This window comes from Physeter macrocephalus, chromosome 10 (genome assembly GCF_002837175.3).
Source record: "Physeter macrocephalus isolate SW-GA chromosome 10, ASM283717v5, whole genome shotgun sequence".
Taxonomy (NCBI): Eukaryota; Metazoa; Chordata; class Mammalia; order Artiodactyla; family Physeteridae; genus Physeter; species Physeter macrocephalus.
In genome coordinates, this window is record NC_041223.1 from 43453679 (window position 1) to 43472317 (window position 18639).

Consider the following 18639-nt stretch of genomic DNA (forward strand, 5'->3'; position numbering starts at 1 on the left):
GCTCCTCTGCTTTCTGTCCTCAAGCAGTAAGCACACCTGGATGGGGCCAAGGTCCACGGCAGATGGTCCTCTTTACAGTGGTTGAGAGGACAGGATTCAAAATCTGCCCTTTGAATGTACTTAATTGCCAGAGACAGTGTGGCCATGGTTACCATGGTGAACAGCTGAGCTGAAGTCGTCATAAGAATAGTCTGACACGCAGAAATCTTTGGCATTGGTGATTGATTGTGGTGTCCTCAGAATGAAAGTAGGTGTACCTCCCACTAAAGTCTTATTCGATTTGTATAAATAGAAAAGCCCTAAGTCTGACGAACAGAGGTCTGACTTGAATCACCAGAATAGAGTCACATTCTCTCAACCAGCCTTGAGCCTCTTGACAAATATAGAGCCCCTTGGATGAAGGATGCCTTAAAGGAGGGATCCTTAATACTTGTATCTCAAATACATAAGAATATTCCTATGGCTGTAGTCCACATGCATTCTTTGGCGTCCAAAAATTCATTGCATTTATTCACCTGCTATTTGGCTATTAAAAAAATATTTTAAAGTGATGAAACATGGGGTTTCAATGGACTTTTCTTCTTTAATTTAAAGAACCAGGAATGTCATAACTGCACTGAAAATATACTTTTTTTATAACCTGTAAAAAATAAAAATAAAAAAATAAAGGAGGGATCCTTGAATACTGAATTCTCTAAAGGGAAAACCCTGCTACACAGGCAAAGTTCATATGGTAACATTCCTCATAGCCTTCCCAAAACGGACCTGTGGGTATTTCCAAGGGTGACTGTGCAGTGGGGAAAGGAGACTGATCAGATGTTGTGACTCTGGCTCTGAATTGACACTATCTCCTGGAGACACAAAATGCTACTGTGGTCCACCAGTCAGAGTAGGGTTAAATGATGTCAGGTGATCAAAGAACTTCTGGCTCTTGTTAATGTAACAGTGTGTTCGGTAAGTTCTTGAACCCACCCTTCAATTCTAGATTGCTCTGTTAGAACAGACGTGTTCAGCAACTGGCAGAAGCCCCAGACTGGGTCTGTGAAATGAGAGCTGTTGTAGTAGGGGGAGCAAATGGACGCCGTTAAAGCTTACCTAATTAGTAAACAAGGAGTAACGCTGCAGTCTTAGAGGTACTGCAGAGATTTGCGCCACCATCAAGGATTTGGAAGGTTTAGGTGGTGATTTCTACCAAATCTGCATTTGCTATTTGGCTGATGAAGAAGGCAGACGGATCATAGAGAATGATAGTGGATTACTGTAAACTTAATCAGATGGTGACTCAGATTATAGTTGCTGTTCCTGATACGGCTTCACTGCTAGAGCAAATCAGCAGATCCCCTGCTGGCTTGGCAACCCCTGATAAACAGTGTTAGATGGTTGAGCTTAGGCTGAAGTGGAGGCCACAATGTCCTCCTTTCCTCTCAATCTGGGCCTTGTTCCTTACCTGTAGGGAGAGCTGTTTCTGCAGAGCGCACATTTTCTCCAGCCAACCCCACAAAGAATCATGGCTGTTTAATGACCTGATGTCTGGCAGAACAGAGGCCCAGCTGAAAGGGAGACGGATGTGTTACTGGCCTTTCAATGCTGTGCCTTATCCCCACCCTGGTCAGCTTGGTAAATATGTGCCAGATTATTCTCTGTCTCTTCAGACAGATCTGTTTTTATTCTAATGAGGAAAAATGAGTAAAGGGACAAAGAGAAGATCCAGAAGTATTCATTCCAACACTGCTCCTTCATCTCTGTGGAAACGTAGAAGGGGAGGCAGGTGTTCCCCCAAAAGATTCTAACTGGGATGCAGACACTGCTCTTGTTTTGACAAGAGCATTCTTTTTTATGTATTTATTTAAATTTTATTGAAGTAGAGTTGATTTACAATGTTGCATTAATTTCTTCTGTACAACAAAGTGACTTAGCTATATATATATTTTTTTTTTTCATAGTCTTTTCCATTATGGTTTGTCACAGGATATTGAATATAGTTCCCTGTGCTGTACAGTAGGACCTTGTTATTTATCCATACTACATATTATAGTTTGCCTATGCTAATCCCAAACTTCCAATCCTTCCCTCCCCGTTGGCAACCTCAGTTCTGTTCTGACAAAAGCATTCTCGTTGGATGTTGCTGTGGGTGGGTATGAGATATACCAGAAAAAAATGTTTAAATTTTGAAAGCTTAGTTATAGCTTTAAATTACTTTTAGTTTAAAATAATGAATTTAATTTGAATTAGCTATTTGCTAATTTGCGAATAGCCAACGACTTAACCTTTTTTGCTTGTTATAAAGCAGGGTAGAGTATTTCTCTTCTCTGGCTCGGTTCCCTTGAGTACAGAGACTCAGAAATGGGAAATCTGGCTTATACAGAAACAACTTCAACTCTCAAGGTCAAAGAGCATACTGATGAGCTCGAATTTCTTTATTTATAGAATCTGCTTACTCTGCCTCACATCAAACAGTGTAGTCCATATGCCTTTCTACAAAGAAAGCTGTGGGGTATTGCATAAAACTGCTGAATCATCATCATGGTACAGATGAGTGCAGCGTCTTTAGGAGACAGGCTTTCTCTCAACCAGTATTTCCTGAGTAATTTCTTATTATATTGTATGTGATGCTGGCATAAGTCCTGGGGATGTGATGATAGACTTTGCACTGTCCTTATCTTTCATGAACTTCAAAGAATCAAGCAAATAACAGTATTTAGTATTTTTAATAGAATCTCATAAATTTACACAAAATTCTGGTTGATAAATACAATAAGACTGTGTGTAAAGAATATGTTATTGGTCTACAAATCTGGTCACAATATAGATCAAATTGCAATCGCCTCTATGCATTTCTGTCCCTGTAGCCCAAGAAGAGAGTTCTCCGTATGATATTATATGGCATTTTATCAGAGTTACTCAAGATAAAAAAATGCCTATTGGTCATGCAAGAAAGGGAATATATTGGCTCAGGTAACTGGGAAGTCTAAGGGGCATCGGGCTTGAAACAAATTTCAAATAATGTCATGAGGGTCCTGCTTCCCCTTATGTATCATTACACTTGGAAAAGATGGCTAATTGTAGCTTCAAGCCTACATATGCTGCTCTTAATCCCAGCCAGCATCCATCGATTACATTTCAAGGAGGACTCTGTTCCAGTTTGGCTCACATGTTCGTGCCTGAACCAATCACTGTGGCCAGTGCCTTGCAGTACTATGACTCAAGTCACCCCTGAGGACAGGGAGAGCTGGGGTCTTTGTGTCTCCACCCTTCGGCCCAACTGCATGGAATAAGAAAGAGGTAACTCCACAGAGAAAGGAATAATGCTAAACGATGAAGAGGGAAAGAATGCTGCATGGTAAAAAACAAAGCACATTTAGAGCAATGAACTCTCCAGAACAGGCCCTTCAGATCTACTCACGCTCTGAAACAGCAAGATTCTTACGCTGTTTGGTAGTAGAGTGCTGGTAAATGTTTGAAACAACTGGAGGTCTGGTGAAAAACCCTGCTTTGTACAATTTGTCAAATTTCATGGTGTAAATACTCCAGCAAAGCTATTTTCAAGCTACCAATCTCACATCACTGCACATGGAGCTGGGAAGAGATGTGCAGTAAGGCTCCATCATGTGCTATTTCTACCACACAGATACAATCCATGTAAATTACCTCAAGCCCACAGATACTAGCAAATGTAGTAATGTAAGTAGGAAGTGGTGGGGTTTGAGTATTTAGTACATTTGGTTTTGATATATTTAATTGCAAGTTTATATCTTACAGGTTTTAAAATTATTTTATTGAAGTATAGTTGATTTACAATATTGTGTTAGTTTCAGGTGTATAGCAAAGTGATTCAGTAACAGATATATAGTATATTTATATATAATATATATTATATATATATATTATAATGGTTTTAATCTGCTCGCTCATTTTGCCTCACTCTTCCGATTTCAAATCTACACTCACCAGTCACACCCTACCCTGGAAATTTTACAATTTACCTGTCTGGATTCAAAAGGCCCCCATCAAGAACTTGCTTCTCCAAGTTCTGTTTTTGATACAACAAAGTGTTTTTCCCTCTTTTCTATTTTAAAACACAAAGTAAAAGCTGTGTTCTGAGCTCATAACAACTCATTTTCTTTGGCTACCAGTAAGCTTAGTTACACTGAAGCAGGAGAGAAATTTGTTCATCATTTAGTTATCTTCTTTTAGAAAAACCTTTAAAAATCCACGCAAAACCTATTTCCACAGAGAGTAGATCAAACACAAACTACATCACGTTAAATGAATAAAATACAGTCTTAGAGGAAAAAAAACAAGTTAAAACCAAGACCTCGATATCAGAATGTCAAATAAACAAAAATCAAAGCCACTGCTGCAGAACTCCTCTTCGAAATTCAAGGAAAGATCACGCAAAAGTTCAAAGACTTGCTAACAAGCAACTCCTATTCTTTTTCCAAGGAGGAGGCCAGAAAGAGGTCAGGAAGATTTCATTTCTTGTTTTGAACGAGCTCTGAGATAACTTGCTTTGCGGGTGCTGTGGCCCAAATAGACAGGCTGGAAGCACTCAGAGAACCACTGACAGAACTCAGAGAAGAGACTATTGCCAAACGAGTTATTTATGACTAACATGTGTTAGGATGAAGGGTGGGCAGGGAAACTGACACCAGGTGAAAGAGAACTCTGTCCTGGAAGAGAATTCTCACCTCTGACATTCCAGTTGCATCTACATGAATTGCAAGTTACACCAGATCATTTTCACAGGCCAACTCGAAAGTAGGGAGCTTCTCCCTGTCCATAACCAGTAGTTTCTTCAGGAAGAAAATGTATAAATCACCATCTCACTTTGGGAGTCATTGTTATTATCTGGAACATTTATTCTCTAAGCTGCAGAATGATGCCAAAGGCAACAGAAATAATTCTCTTTAATTAATTTTCACCGTGGTCACTTTTGACCATGATGGTAGACCATTGTTTAATCAAATTTCCCTACCAGTTGCGTGGGTTTGAATTTCCCTAATGTTCCGTTTATAGCTGCTCAGTGTGTTGCTTGGAAAATAATGATGAAATTATAAAGATAGCTCAGTGACTTCACCCAAGACAGGAGGAAAGAAATAGGTGGCTCATGAGTTAGAAAGTCCTTTTTAAAGGCAGAAGCCCTTTTAGAAATGGGTAACAATGGCAACCCCATAAATAAGCTGCTCCCTTATCACAAGGGGACAATTATCTTGTTCAAATGAATTTGATTCAAGATGATATGTTATAAATACCCCTCATCTCTGTAAACTCCCTCGATATATATTAAAAATCCCCATGGTTCACTGTAAAAAATTTAAATTCTATAAAAAGGAAAAAAAAATGACTGTTTCTGAGACCAAAAATCAGCTTTGTATATCCCAGTGCATCCTCATTCAGAAGAGTGTATCTGAATAGGGGGTATTTTTTATTTCTCGGCTCTGGGTGAGGTATTGTTGAACAAAATTCCACTGAAGTCTGTGAGATGTCAGTTCTGGAAACACTGCGAGGCTGACGAAAGGATGCCTCTTGCTAACTTTAGGTAGGGGTTTTACTTTCTGATGAGCTCAGAACTGGCCTTTGAAGTTTCTGGGCATCAAAAGAGTACAGGCTGGACAAAACAAAGAATGAAGTGGGGCCATATGAGGAAAGAGGGCAGGGCTGTCATTTGATAGTGGAGCTTCATACTCTATGAATTCAAGGGCAAGGAAGAAAATCTAAGCCGAGTAGAGGAAGTAGGGAGATGTCAAGCTGGGGAAGAGGCATTAGTGCTCGGAGGTGACCCAAGATAGATCCCCGAATTCAGCTCTGCAATCTTGTTTTCTGTTCCCCCAGGGTAGAGATACCAGTGGTCAAGTAGACTGGTTTCCTTCTTCCTTCTCATTTCTTGCTCAGGTTTGCTAAGGATACCAGTCTAGGGAAGTCTCTTATCAGAGGCCCCTGGACCTCTAGGTCACGCGAATCCGGCAATGAGACCCTGCATATCGGAGGCCATTTGTACAAGATTAGGGTTTGCCTCTGTCTTAGAAAAGACACAGAGATGGGGCCATATGTAGAGGTTTTAGAATGGATGGACTAAGACACTGTAAATTACCATAGTAAGGGTGCTGTATGATACCACTATGGGATTGGGCTTTGACTCTAGTCATGCCTGCCATAGGCTTGATGACACAGCAATAAATGGGAAACAGAAGTGCATACATATGATGCAGCAAGAATTTTTCATGAGTTAATAGAGTGAATCCTTGCCTACTGGCAGCAAAAAGGGCTAGGCTCTTGTGACCTAATGTAGTCCTTTCTCCACAGATGCTGAAGTCCATATAGATCTACAGGTGGGCCTCAGTGAGGGATGAGGGTGACATCAGGAACCACTTCCACTCGCCTGTATCAGTTCATTCATAGATGTAACAAATATTTGTGACACCTGCTGTGTGTCAGGCACCAGAAATACAGAAGTAAACAAAACAGACAAAAATCTCTGCCCTCTGAGAACTTATATCTGTCAGAGGGAGAGAGACAACAAACAATTCTAGTTTAAAGGTAAGCAATTAAAATCTTTTTTTGTTCAGGGATACGTGTACCTGTGGTAAAACTACCGAGAAGAGCAAGAGAATACTAAACATAAAATAGCTGGCCTGGTAGTAAACTGAAGTGACCACAGACCCTTCTGGAGGTCACTCTCAAGCTTTCTCAGGTTGAGGCCAGCTCAGAAGCATTTCTGTTCTGTACAGTGCTTCACACCTTACCAGCCCAGAGAAGGACTGTGATAGGATTTTGATCATTTGAAAAAATGCTCCTAGTTAAACAATTGGTGTGTGCAGGAGCTGGGAATAGATGGATGTCTCTGAATAGTCCAATGGTCCAACCTCTGACCTGGGTGCCCATGATAAGTATCCTGTTCCTGCGGACCATTCTCCTGCTGGGGTGTTCAGGGGGGCCCATGTCCTGGGCACTTTTGCTTTCACCACCTGTTCTCCGAATCCTTGCTCGAATAGCTGCCAAGTGCTATATGAGGCAGTGAGAACAGTGTCTCCACAAACAAAACAAGCTAAAGCTGACACTTTCTCATGTCACTTGCATCCTCTCCTTTATTATAAAAATTCATCGACTTGCTACTGGACTTCTTTTTAAAATGGGGATTTATTAGCTATTTTTCTTTTTTTTTTTTCTTTTGTATTGGACCATAGCTCCTCGGAATTGGATTAATCACATTTTTGGTTTATGACACTCTTAACATTGCTCCATGAAGGGTCTCTTTTATTCACTTCTTTGCTGGTTGGTTTCCTTTAATAATGTCATCAGCAATTGACATTTAATAATCATCACATTAAAAAGCTTCTGCACAGCAAGAGAAATGATCAACAAAAGGAAAAGGCAACCTAACTGAATGGAAGAAAACATTTGTAAATCATATATCTGATAAGGGGTTAATATCCAAACTATACAAAGATGTCATACAACTCAAGAGCAAAAAACCCAATTTAAATACGGGCAAATTTCTAAATAGACATTTTTCCAAAGAAGACATTCAAATGGCCAACAGGCATATGAAAATGTACTTATCATCACTAATAATCAGAGAAATACAAATTAAAACCACAATGAGATGCCATCTCACATCTGTTAGAATGGCTATTATCCAAAAGACAAGAGATAACAAATGTTAGTGAGGATGTAGAGTAAAGGCAACCCTGTGCAGTGTTGGTGGGAATGTAAATCAGTGCAGCCATTATGGAAAAAAACATGGTGGTTCCTCAGAAAAGTAAAAAGAGAACTACCTCATGATCCAGCAAGTCCACTTCTGGGAATTTATCTTAAGAAAATGAAAACACTGACTTCAAAAGATATCTGCACCTTCATATTCACTGCAGCATTATTTACAATAGCCAAGACATGGAAGCAACCTAAACATCCATCAATGGATGAATGGATAAAGAAAATATGTCATATATATATATTCCATAATATGTATAATTAAATGTGCCACTATATATATAATGAAATATTACTCAGCCATGAGAAAGAAGAGCATCCTGCCATTTGCAACAACATGGAGGACCTTGAGGGCATTATGCTAAGTGAAATAAGTCATACAGAGAATGACAAAAACTGTATAATTTCATTTACATATGGAATTTAAAAAAAAACAAATTTATAGTGACCAGGAAACAATTGGTGGTTGCCAGGGGCAGGGTGTAGGGGTGGGGGAAATGGGTGAAGGTGGTCAAGAGATACAAACTTCTAGTTATAAGAGGAATAAGTCCTGGGGAAGTAATGTACAGCATGGTGACTGTAGTTAACAATACTGTGTTGTATATTCGAAAGTTGCTAAGAGAGAAGATCTTAAAAGTTCTCATCACAAGGAAAAAATTGTAACTGTGCAATGTGATGGATGTTAACTAGACTTACAGTGGTGATCATTTTGCAACATATACATATAACAAATCATTCCATTGTACACCTTAAACTTATACAATGGTATGTCAATTACATCTGAAAAAAATTGGGAGAAAATAATGTCACTCATGAATATACCACTCAGTAAACAAAACAAAACAAAAGAAACCTAGAACTAAGATGATAACCTGCATGTTTATTGGTCCTTCTCCACCACTCCCCTGTGCCCCCCCGCAACATAAGGTAACCTCCATTCTGCATCAGTGTTCATTTTTCCCTTGTTCTCTTTTTCATTAGAATTATTTTTAACTTTACCAAAATGAGTATCACATTGTATGTTATCTTCTAGGACTTAACTTTTTTCGCCTAATGTCATATTGCTAAGATTCACTCATAATATTGAGTGACTGTAATTCATTTTGGCTGCTGAACTCTTTGATGTGAACATACCAATGTTTATTCATTGATCTCCTGACATGAGCTCTTGGGTTGTTTATAAGTTTTGTGATTATGAACGATGGTGTTAAGTATCTCTCCTCTTAGAACTGCTGTTCACAGGGGGTGTCTGTGTTCACCTTTATAATACGAAACTGTTTTCCAAATGGTTTTAACACTTTTCATTCCCTTCAGCTATGTATAAGAGATCCTGTGGAATCACGTTCTCCAAAATACTTGGTATTGTCAAACTTTAAACATTTTTTGTTATTTGAAAGAATATAATATGCTATCACAACTTGTTCTCAATTTGCGTTTCCTCTGTCACTAATACCACTGAATATCATTTCAAGTATTTATTTGCCATGCATGTTTCCTCTTCTATGAAATGCATGGATGAAATGATGTTTGGGAAAAGGTGAAATTAGAACCTTTCCACATTTCATATACAAAATCAACTTCAGATTTATTAAGGACTTAAATATAAAAAAGGAAACTTTGTGCTGTTGTTAGAATATATAAGTGATTATGTTTTAGACCTTGGTGTAGGGGAAGGCTTTCTAAGCAAGACATAGAAATTACAGCTATATGAATATTGATATATTTGACCATACTGAAGTTGAGAAGTTTCATTTATCGAAGGACACATTCAAGACAGTGAAAGGACAAGTTAGAAACTGGAAGAAAATATTTACAATACACACCATCAATAAGAGATTAGACTCAAAATAATATTTATATTAAGAATACCTGTATACCTTTAAGAAGGACAGAAAAAACAAAAAAATAAGCAAAAGAAGTGGATGCATACTTCTTTTATTTCTCATTATATACTAACTTATTTTTACATTTGGATACAGTAAAGTAAAATGATTAATAATATGAATTCTGGGGGGATTCCCTGGTGGCGCAGTGGTTGAGAATCTGCCTACTGATGCAGGGGACACGGGTTCAAGCCCTGGTCTGGGAAGATCCCACATGCCGCGGAGCGGCTAGGCCCGTGAGCCACAACTACTGAGCCTGCGCGTCTGGAGCCTGTGCTCCTCAACAAGAGAGGCCGCGATAGTGAGAGGCCCACACACCGCGATGAAGAGTGACCCCCGCTTGCCACAACTAGAGAAAGCCCTCGCACAGAAACAAAGACCCAACACAGCCAAAATATAAATAAATAAATAAATTTTTTAAAAAATATGAATTCTGGATTTAAAGAAAGAAGCCCGAGTTCAAATCCTTGCCCTGGCACTTATTAATTATACAATCTCTGGCAAGTTTCTTTAAACTTTCTAAGTCTCAGTATCCTCAACAGTAAAATGTTATTGTGCCATCAACTGATGAATGGATAAACGCAATGTGGTGCATCCATACAATGGAATATTATTCAGCCATAGAAATGAATGGAGTACTGACACATGCTAATGACATGGATGAACCTTGAAAACATTATGCAAAAACAGAGAAGCCAGGCACAAAAGGCCACATATTGTATGATTCCTTTTGTAGGCAAATCCATAGAGACAGAAAGTAGATTAGTGGTTACCAGGGACTGGGGAGAGAGGGATGGGAAAGGACTGCTAATGGGTGTGGAGTTTCTTTTTGTGGTGATACAATTCTGGAATTAAATAATGGTTGCATAACTTTGTGAGTATACAAAAAAACAACTGAACTGTACAATTTAAAATGGTGAGTTTATGGTATGTGAATTTTAAAAAAGAAAAAATGTTATTTTGAGTATTGAATGGGATAAGTTATAGAAATGTCTCAGTCTATTGCCTGGCACATAGTAACCGTGCAAAAATGGTAGGTAGTTTTAAAAAATGCTATTTTATTATCTTTTGCTTCATTTTTCCCCTAGCTATAAATATCTCTCTCCAGAATGTATGTCATTTGACCCAGGTTTCAAAAACAGGAACAAAAGTACTATGATGACTGTTCATGAAAATAATAGTTATCACTTATTGACTGCTTAGTACTCATCAACCCCAATATTAGATGTTTTCTAAAAAAGTTTCATGGTAAAGCTGCAGAACAATCCTACGAGCTATCCCTATATTACATTTGAGAAAACTGAGGCTCTTTTGCCCAAGATCAAACAACCAGTGGATCTGGGAATAAAACAAAGAAATTTTAAACTCCAAAATCCACTTCTCTGTGCTATCCTACATTAGACAAAGGTATAAATTACTGTGGGGAAATGCTGAAGAATATCAAAGAATGTTATGAAGTAGTTTAATCCAATAATATGTTCATATCTTTTGAAAATAAAGCTGTCTGTATAGCAGCAGGATTTTTTTCTTTGAACAGGAAAGATTTTGTTTTATAAAGAGACTGCTGCTGATGGTGGTGGCTTTGCTCCTGAAATTCTCCAAATCTCCTTCCATGTACGATACAAAAGTATGGATGAACTTATAGAATGGAAGAGGAACCAAATTTGTCATTTAAATGTCAGTGCTGTGAATGTCACTTTAATCAAAGCATTTGAAATCCCCTTATCATGATTCTTCACAGCATCTTTCTTAATTAGAAAGAGCTTTGAGCCAATACTATGGTGTTAGAAAAATTTGCAATTGACAGCATATAACTGAAATATCATCAGTGAAAATACCAGACTGTGAAATCATTGAGAAATGCTGCCTTCTAGCAAGTTGGCTTCTACGAACAAATCTCCATAGAGGTTTTATTTTTACCCCAGGCTTTATTTGATCTACTGGAAACCACAGGACTTTGAGCTAGGGCTGAAGGCATCACAAGAATAGTTTCTTTCATAAGACGATTCTTCTCATCATTGTACTGAATTCTCACAGACAGTTCTTCATTAGAAGTATGGTGCTTGAGGTCACCATGCTATCAGAGGAAGCCCCAGAATGAAGCTAAGGTGTTTGAATGGAAAGCACATTTTTCTCTTTCCACTTTGACAAACTGCGTTTCATAAAGAAGAGCCGGTGTTTCAGGGAGAAGAACTTTTTTTTTCTCATGTATAGCAGAAAGCAGGCGTTCCACATCGCCACTGAGTCTCCTGCTTTACGGAGAAACTAACCTTTTTAGGCGCAGTCTGTGAGACAGATACTATACTATTTATCCTCCATACGCTGTCTCATTCATCTAATATCACTGCTCCTCTCCTACAGCCAGGAATTGAAGCCTAAGGCTGTTAAGTAACATACACAGCTAGTAGGTGGAGGGGTCAAGATTAGAACTCAATTCAATCTGACCCCCAAATCTAGGCTGCTTTTATAACGTTATGTTACCTCTCAGAGAAATACATTGGCTAAGCAAGGAAGAATATTATGAACCTAAGAATGACCTAGTTCCTGTTATACAATGTACTCTAAGATGGGATTTTTAAAGATATGTGATGCATAATTATTCTAGTCTAAAATTAAAGCTATTCCTGGTGGATAGCTAGTGGGAAGCAGCCGCAGGGATCAGGGAGATCAGCTCGGTGGTCTGTGACCACCTAGAGGGGTGGGATAGGGAGGGTGGGAGGGAGGGAGACACAAGAGGGAAGAGATGTGGGAACATATGTATATGTATAACTGATTCACTTTGTTGTAAAGCAGAAACGAACACACCATTGTAAAGCAAATATCCTCCAATAAAGATGTTAAAAAAAAAGCGATTCCTATTTGCATAGTTTAATAATCTTGATTGTTAAGGGAAAAAAATCATATTCGTCATTCTTTATGTTTCCAGGGGAAAACTGCTAGCTCCTTTTCCCACCGTGTTCTCATTCTTCCCCAGGGAAGGAGGGTGACCACCGGGAGAATGCCAAGAATGTCACATCCAGTGACCCTCCTCCCACTAGCCCGCCGGGTGTGACGCAGGCCCTTCCTCATCTCAAGTCCTTGCTTACTGGTCCGTCTGCCTGGAACACACTTGCTCCAGACATTCTGGATCCAACCCCCCAACCGCAGTGTTCTTTGCTCAAATATTGTCTTCTCATAAGGTCCACCTGACCAGCCTATTCAAAATCACAAACTGCCCACACCTCTGCCCCCAAGTCTTCCTGTCTACCACTGTTTTGTTTTCATAGCACTTACTATTTTCTAACATATATAATTTACTTATTACATTTATTGCTTACTGTATTTCTCACCAACTGGAATATAAGTTCTTTGTGTGTTTCGTTCACGGATGTATTCCAAGTGCCTGGGACATATTTGTTTAATGAATAAACAAGTGATTGAATGTGCAACTACACATTTCTGTACTTCTATTTCCTTCAAATTCTACTTTCAAGTCAGTCATTTATTTACTGCCTTCTGATTTCTGTTTTTTGGAAAGCCATGCTAAAGATAGCAAGCAATGAGCAGGCAGCAAACACAAACTTTCAGCTCTGTTCAAGTACTTTTCCTGTACTACTGATGCAATAGGTTCATTATTGCAGATGAATGTTTTGCATGGTCTACAAATGTCACCAGCTTTCCGGCTTATAATATCTATTTCCTTCTCTGTATATTATAGTAGAATGAGGAATCTTAAGTTTTCTATGAAAAAATGCTCAACTGTGCCTTATTTTTGGTGACACCTGGTACAGTCCTCTAAAACATTTTTTTAGTTCTAAAACATTTTCCAACCCCCCTCCACCAGGAAATAAGAATCACACCTTCTTTTAAGGTTATCTAGACAAAGAAGCTCTATCGTCCTCTTCAATAGCTCATTTCCCCCCAGATCCTTCCTTCACGTCTAATTTCTGATGGCCGTGTTTAAGTGGTTCTGTTTCCCCTTGTAGCGTAAAATCCTCATTCTGCATTTGAAATCTGCTTCATTTGTCATTTGTTCCCAGAGGTAGAGTGCCTTGTGGACGCTCTCCACTGTGTACACCTACACTGAAGATGCCGATGAAATCAACGGAAAGTTGGCCTAATAACCCCAGTGCTCTTGTTTCTTTTCCCTTTGTTCTCATATCAGTAAGATCGATGTTGCTAAGGTTCCTTCTGTTTTGCAGATGAGGAAACACCACTTTCGAGAGGTTAAATGATTCACTTAAATATACGAGAGCTATTGAATTGCTGCGCATGATTTAAACTTTGTTGGCCTGAGTCCAAGTGTAACGCATCCATTCATTCAGCAGAGATTTCCCAGCACTCACCGCAAGTTCACTCCTCCTGTTATCCACTCATTGTATTAGAAGTGCCAAGCGAGCCTGTAACTATCTGGGGCGAACATACTTCTCAGGCTCCGTTGCAGTTAGTTATGGCCAGTGCAGTGGGGGCAGGGTGGTGACTTCCCCTGGGTGGTTCTTCATGCTCTTTCCCCTTTCCAGGACACTGGATGGTGACATTCAGGACAAGTCTGGAATACTAGAATAGTCATCAACCTGAGTCCCTGAATACCTGCTCTGGTTTGTTACATGAGGAAAGAAAAAACACACTAAAAAACTTTTTTTTTTTTCTTTTCCTTTTTTTCTTTTGGGCCGTGCTGAGTGGCTTGCAGGATCTTAGTTCCCTGACCGAGGGTCGAACCCGTGCCCCCTGCAGTGGAAGCGTGGAGTCCTAATCACGGGGCCACCAAGGAATTCCCAAAACCTTGTTCTTTAAGTCACTGAATCTTTTGGTTGTATTTGTTGTTTCAGCTTAGGTTTCTCTAATTTATACAACCCAGATCACCATTTTGCATGAAGATTTTCAGTGCTGGCAGGTTTGCTACTTTTCAAGGCAGTAAAGGTTAACTTTTTTTTTTATGTTGAGTCAAAATATCTTTTTTCCTATTTCTTCTAGTTTTTCCCTTTGGAGTAAGCAGAATTTCAGTACATTTCTTCAGAACAAGCCTGCAATATTTGACTACAGCTTAAAGGCAACCAAGTGGACTCTTCTTCAGAGCTTGCATATAAGCGTTTGTGTTTTGTAAACATAAAATAATCACTAAAACTAAAAGCTACCTCTCTCCTAAAATGTGCTATATTGTATGGCATTCAGTATTACTTTTTTCTTCTGCTGCTTCTTTTAAGGCCAGGGAGGGCAAAGCCATGCAAGACATTCTCCTCAGAGAATTTTGGTTCAGTCCTCTCCCTGATTTAATCTTGCTGTCTAAACGGACTCAGAAAAATCTGATGAAATGGAGGTATTTGGGGATCACAGGATCTAAGCTGACTTTATATTACAGGTGATCCCTTGAAGAGAGAAAGAGAATGAATAAAGGATGGTGAGCACATGACCCCGCGTGCCCATGTATGAAATGAAAGCTTCACGGAGATCTGTGAGGAGAGAAGGTGGTGAGGAGTTGAAAAGGCAGCAAATGGTTGGAAAGGTCTAGAGTCACTCCTTCCAAGGAGGCAATCGGTGCCTTCCCTGCTCCGTGTTTCCCTAATACCACTAGGGGGCGCCCACCACTCTCAGCAGGACCCTGTTACCTGCCAGGTGACCTTTCCCCTATCAATTTGCAAACACAGCTCCTCACCAGGACATCCCCCTGTCTCCACAGCTGGGGTGTACCCACCGAAACATGGCAGCCCAATATTCAGCCAATCGTTTGTTGTCTCCCAATTTTAGACACTTCACTTAAACACCTTTCATGTGATCTGATATAAATGGGTCCCCGGACTGGCCCAGTCAGCTCAGAGATGTTCTCACTTGCTTGATTCCTATCCTGAAAGGATTGCTAAGTACAATGAGCAGCTGAGGTACTTAAACATAGGATATTAACATAGAGGGTACTCAGCACAAATCACCTCTGAGACCCCTTATGGAGAAGGATGGTGGGGGGACAGGTGAGACCGTGAAGAGTTAGCTGGACTCACTGCCCTGCTGACCTCACCCCAAACTATCAGTTCAGTGTCTGAAGTTGAAAATAATGGACAGGGCTTATGACTCTATTGGCTGAGAAGAATGACGGCCTTCTTGCTGAATTTCATCAATCTTCCATCCCCATAAACTTGCCTTGTTCATCCTGCTTTGACTTGCTTTCCTTCTGACTGACAAGTTACTTCCTTGTCCGGATGCTCCGAAGGACACATAAACAGTTGAGAGTAGCTAAGGCCACTCTGTCCATTGGAACTCTCTGGCTGGAAATGAGGATGCAATTTCCTGGGCACAGCGCTGTTCGTGTCCTGTAATGGTCTCTCCTGTTTTCATTCGTGACAACAAAAGGGCCCTTTGTGACTGGAAAGGACACTGGGTGCGCGCGCGCACACACACACACACACACACACACACACACACGAATGTGAAAGAAATGCTAGAATATGTTTCCCAACAAAAACCTGGGGCTGATACAAGCCAGTGTTTTTATTCAAAAGGTCAGTAATTGAAAGCAGAATGTTGTCACTGGCCTCCGCTGTGTTTGAAGTCATCTTCAAAGATGATAGTGACTTCCTTCCGCCTGCCTGCCTCGGGAGATTGCCAATAATATCTTGGTCTTCATCGGGGTCCTAACAAGAGGTCAGCAGGCAGTGAGAAAAGGATGCAGAATTTGACCCCCTTTCAGGAAATCAGTTTGTCCCCAGGTGTACGTCTCCTTCCTTGTAAATCACAGCTATAGACGCAGGGAAGCCTTCCCAGATGTGGGAATTAAACCTCCCGGAGGCTGCAGGTTTCTTTCTTTGCAGGACTTTGCTCCTTTCGGTCACTCAGGTAACAGATTGAATTAACATCTGCCCCCTCCTTCACACTCTTGTCAACAACCAGTCCCCTTCCGCTCCAACTTAATTTCTATTTTCAGGCCTATGTAGAAAATTCCTTTTAACTCATGTTAAACCCACTCTTGCTGTCAGCGGTGTCCCTCAGTAGTATATGCCTCCAATGTGTACTTTGAAAACTTCCTCCTGACTTCTCCCATTTGCACTCTCAGAGGGAATTCCCATTTGCCTTTCAATGCCCAAGTTTTCCTTTCATGAGAAAATAAAAATAAAAAGGAAGGTAGGCAGTTATGATTAAAGGGAGTGAATGCTGCAGAGAGTTTGGAGTTCAAGCTGGAAGGGGTGACTGGGAGAATTTTTCCATTGGAAGTTGTACATAATGGTTATTTATAGCCTATCTTTTTTCTCTCCCCATCTCTCCAGAGACATCTATAAAGGCTCTTATTTTGATCAGAAAAAAAGGGGCGGGAAGGAGGATACAGAGGAGAAGGAAAAGAGACAAGATGGCTTAGCAATAAAATGGAGAGGCCAAGGACTTCTAAGGAGAGAGATGAAGATTATTTAGCTTTAAAGTTGTATGAGTTGCTGTGATATAAACTTCCCATCATTTCCCCTAGACCTTCAGTAAAGCTGCCTTCACATCCAAAGACTCTGGGTGAGTAGTTTGTTTGGCAACTCTGTGAAAGTGGCAGGCAACCACGGCTGGTTTCACGTGGTGTGGACCAGATTCCTCACATGCAGGGCAGTGACTCTGTAAACAAAATGGTCTAGCTGAAGCAGGAGATCAGATAAAGAAGTGACCATATTTACCTAATACCTTCAGAAATTCAGATCACTCTTGACAAGGGCATTGGACTTACCATAAATTATGGAGTCAGGATATTGGATGGGGTAGATCAAACACAAGAAGAGCCTAGCATCATATGTAGAATAAATATTTTTTTTAAACTACATGCACATCCCCAGAGTGTGTGCGTATGTGTATGTAATGTAGGCTTTTTATATGTAGACTAGTTTCTTGATACCCTAACCACCAAATAATGAAACAACTAAGTCAAAATTACCGCTGGTTACTTCTGGAAACTTTGTACCAGAGTAATACACCTTGTTTGGCTGTTTTCTTGAGGACAGGATGTGGGAATGAAAAGACAGGAAAGAGTGATGACAGGCTACCTTACTCCCACTTCACTCTAAAAGCCAGGAGCAGAAAGCCACCCTGGAAAAGTCTTTTCTCTACCTGGAAAATCACCACAACATTATCAGCCAAGATAATCTTTTAAGGCCTGCCATGCTTAAAAGTGTATGTATCTGTCATATACAGTGTAAGCCACAGCACGCAACTCACTTCATGGAGAGGCACAGGTGCCTCAATCTATCAATGAAAAGGATTCCTAAGGATTGGAGCTGGAGGATATTATCCTCTTTTTTTTTTTTAAACATCTTTATTGGAGTATAATTGCTTTACAATGGTGTGTTAGTTTCCACTTTATAACAAAGTGAATCAGCTATACATATACATATATCCCCATATCCCATCCCTCTTGCATCTCCCTCCCACCTTCCCTATCCCACCCCTCTATGTGGTCACAAAGCAACGAGCTGATCTCCCTGTGCTATGTAGCTGATTCCCACTAGCAATCTATTTTACATTTGGTTGTGTATATATGTCCATGCTACTCTCTCCCTTCGATCCAGCTTACCCTTCCCCCTCCCCATGTCCTCAAGTCCATTCTCTACGTCTGTGTCTTTATTCCTTTCCTGCCCGTAGATTCTTCAGAACCTTTTTTTTAGATTTCATATATATGGGTTAGCATATGGTATTTGTTTTTCTCTTTCTGACTTACTTCACTCTGTATGACAAACTCTAGGTCCATGCGCCTCACTAAAAATAACTCAATTTCGTTTCTCTTTATGGCTGCTTAATATTCCATTGTATATATGTGCCACATCTCTTTTATCCATTCGTCTGTAGATGGACACTTAGGTTGCTTCCGTGTCCTGGTTATTGTAAATAGAGCTGCAATGAACATTGTGGTACATGACTCTTTTTGAATTATGTTTTTCTCAGGGTATATGCCCAGTAGTGGGATTCCTGGGTGGTATGGTAGTTCTATTTTTACGTTTTTAAGGAACGTCCATACTGTCCTCCATAGTGGCTGCATCAATTTACATTCCCACCAACAGTGCAAGACGGTTCTCTTTTCTCCACACCCTCTCCAGCATTTATTGTTTGTAGA

General features: G+C 40.0%; 1 protein-coding gene across 2 annotated transcripts in view; it reads left to right on the forward strand.

The window, feature by feature from the left end:
* The window catches only part of LOC114486961 (neuroepithelial cell-transforming gene 1 protein-like), a 31643-nt gene extending 18630 nt beyond the window's left edge, over positions 1-13013 (forward strand). The window contains exons 3-4 of one of the 2 annotated variants that reach the window (XM_028494501.2): positions 6304-6537; positions 12568-13013. In XM_028494501.2, coding sequence (XP_028350302.1) covers positions 6304-6350 — 47 coding nt within the window. In that variant the 3' untranslated portion in view covers positions 6351-6537; positions 12568-13013. The remainder of the gene's footprint in view (positions 1-6303; positions 6538-12567) is intronic. The other variant, XM_028494498.2, reaches the window with a different exon arrangement.
* The last annotated feature ends 5626 nt before the right edge of the window (positions 13014-18639 follow it).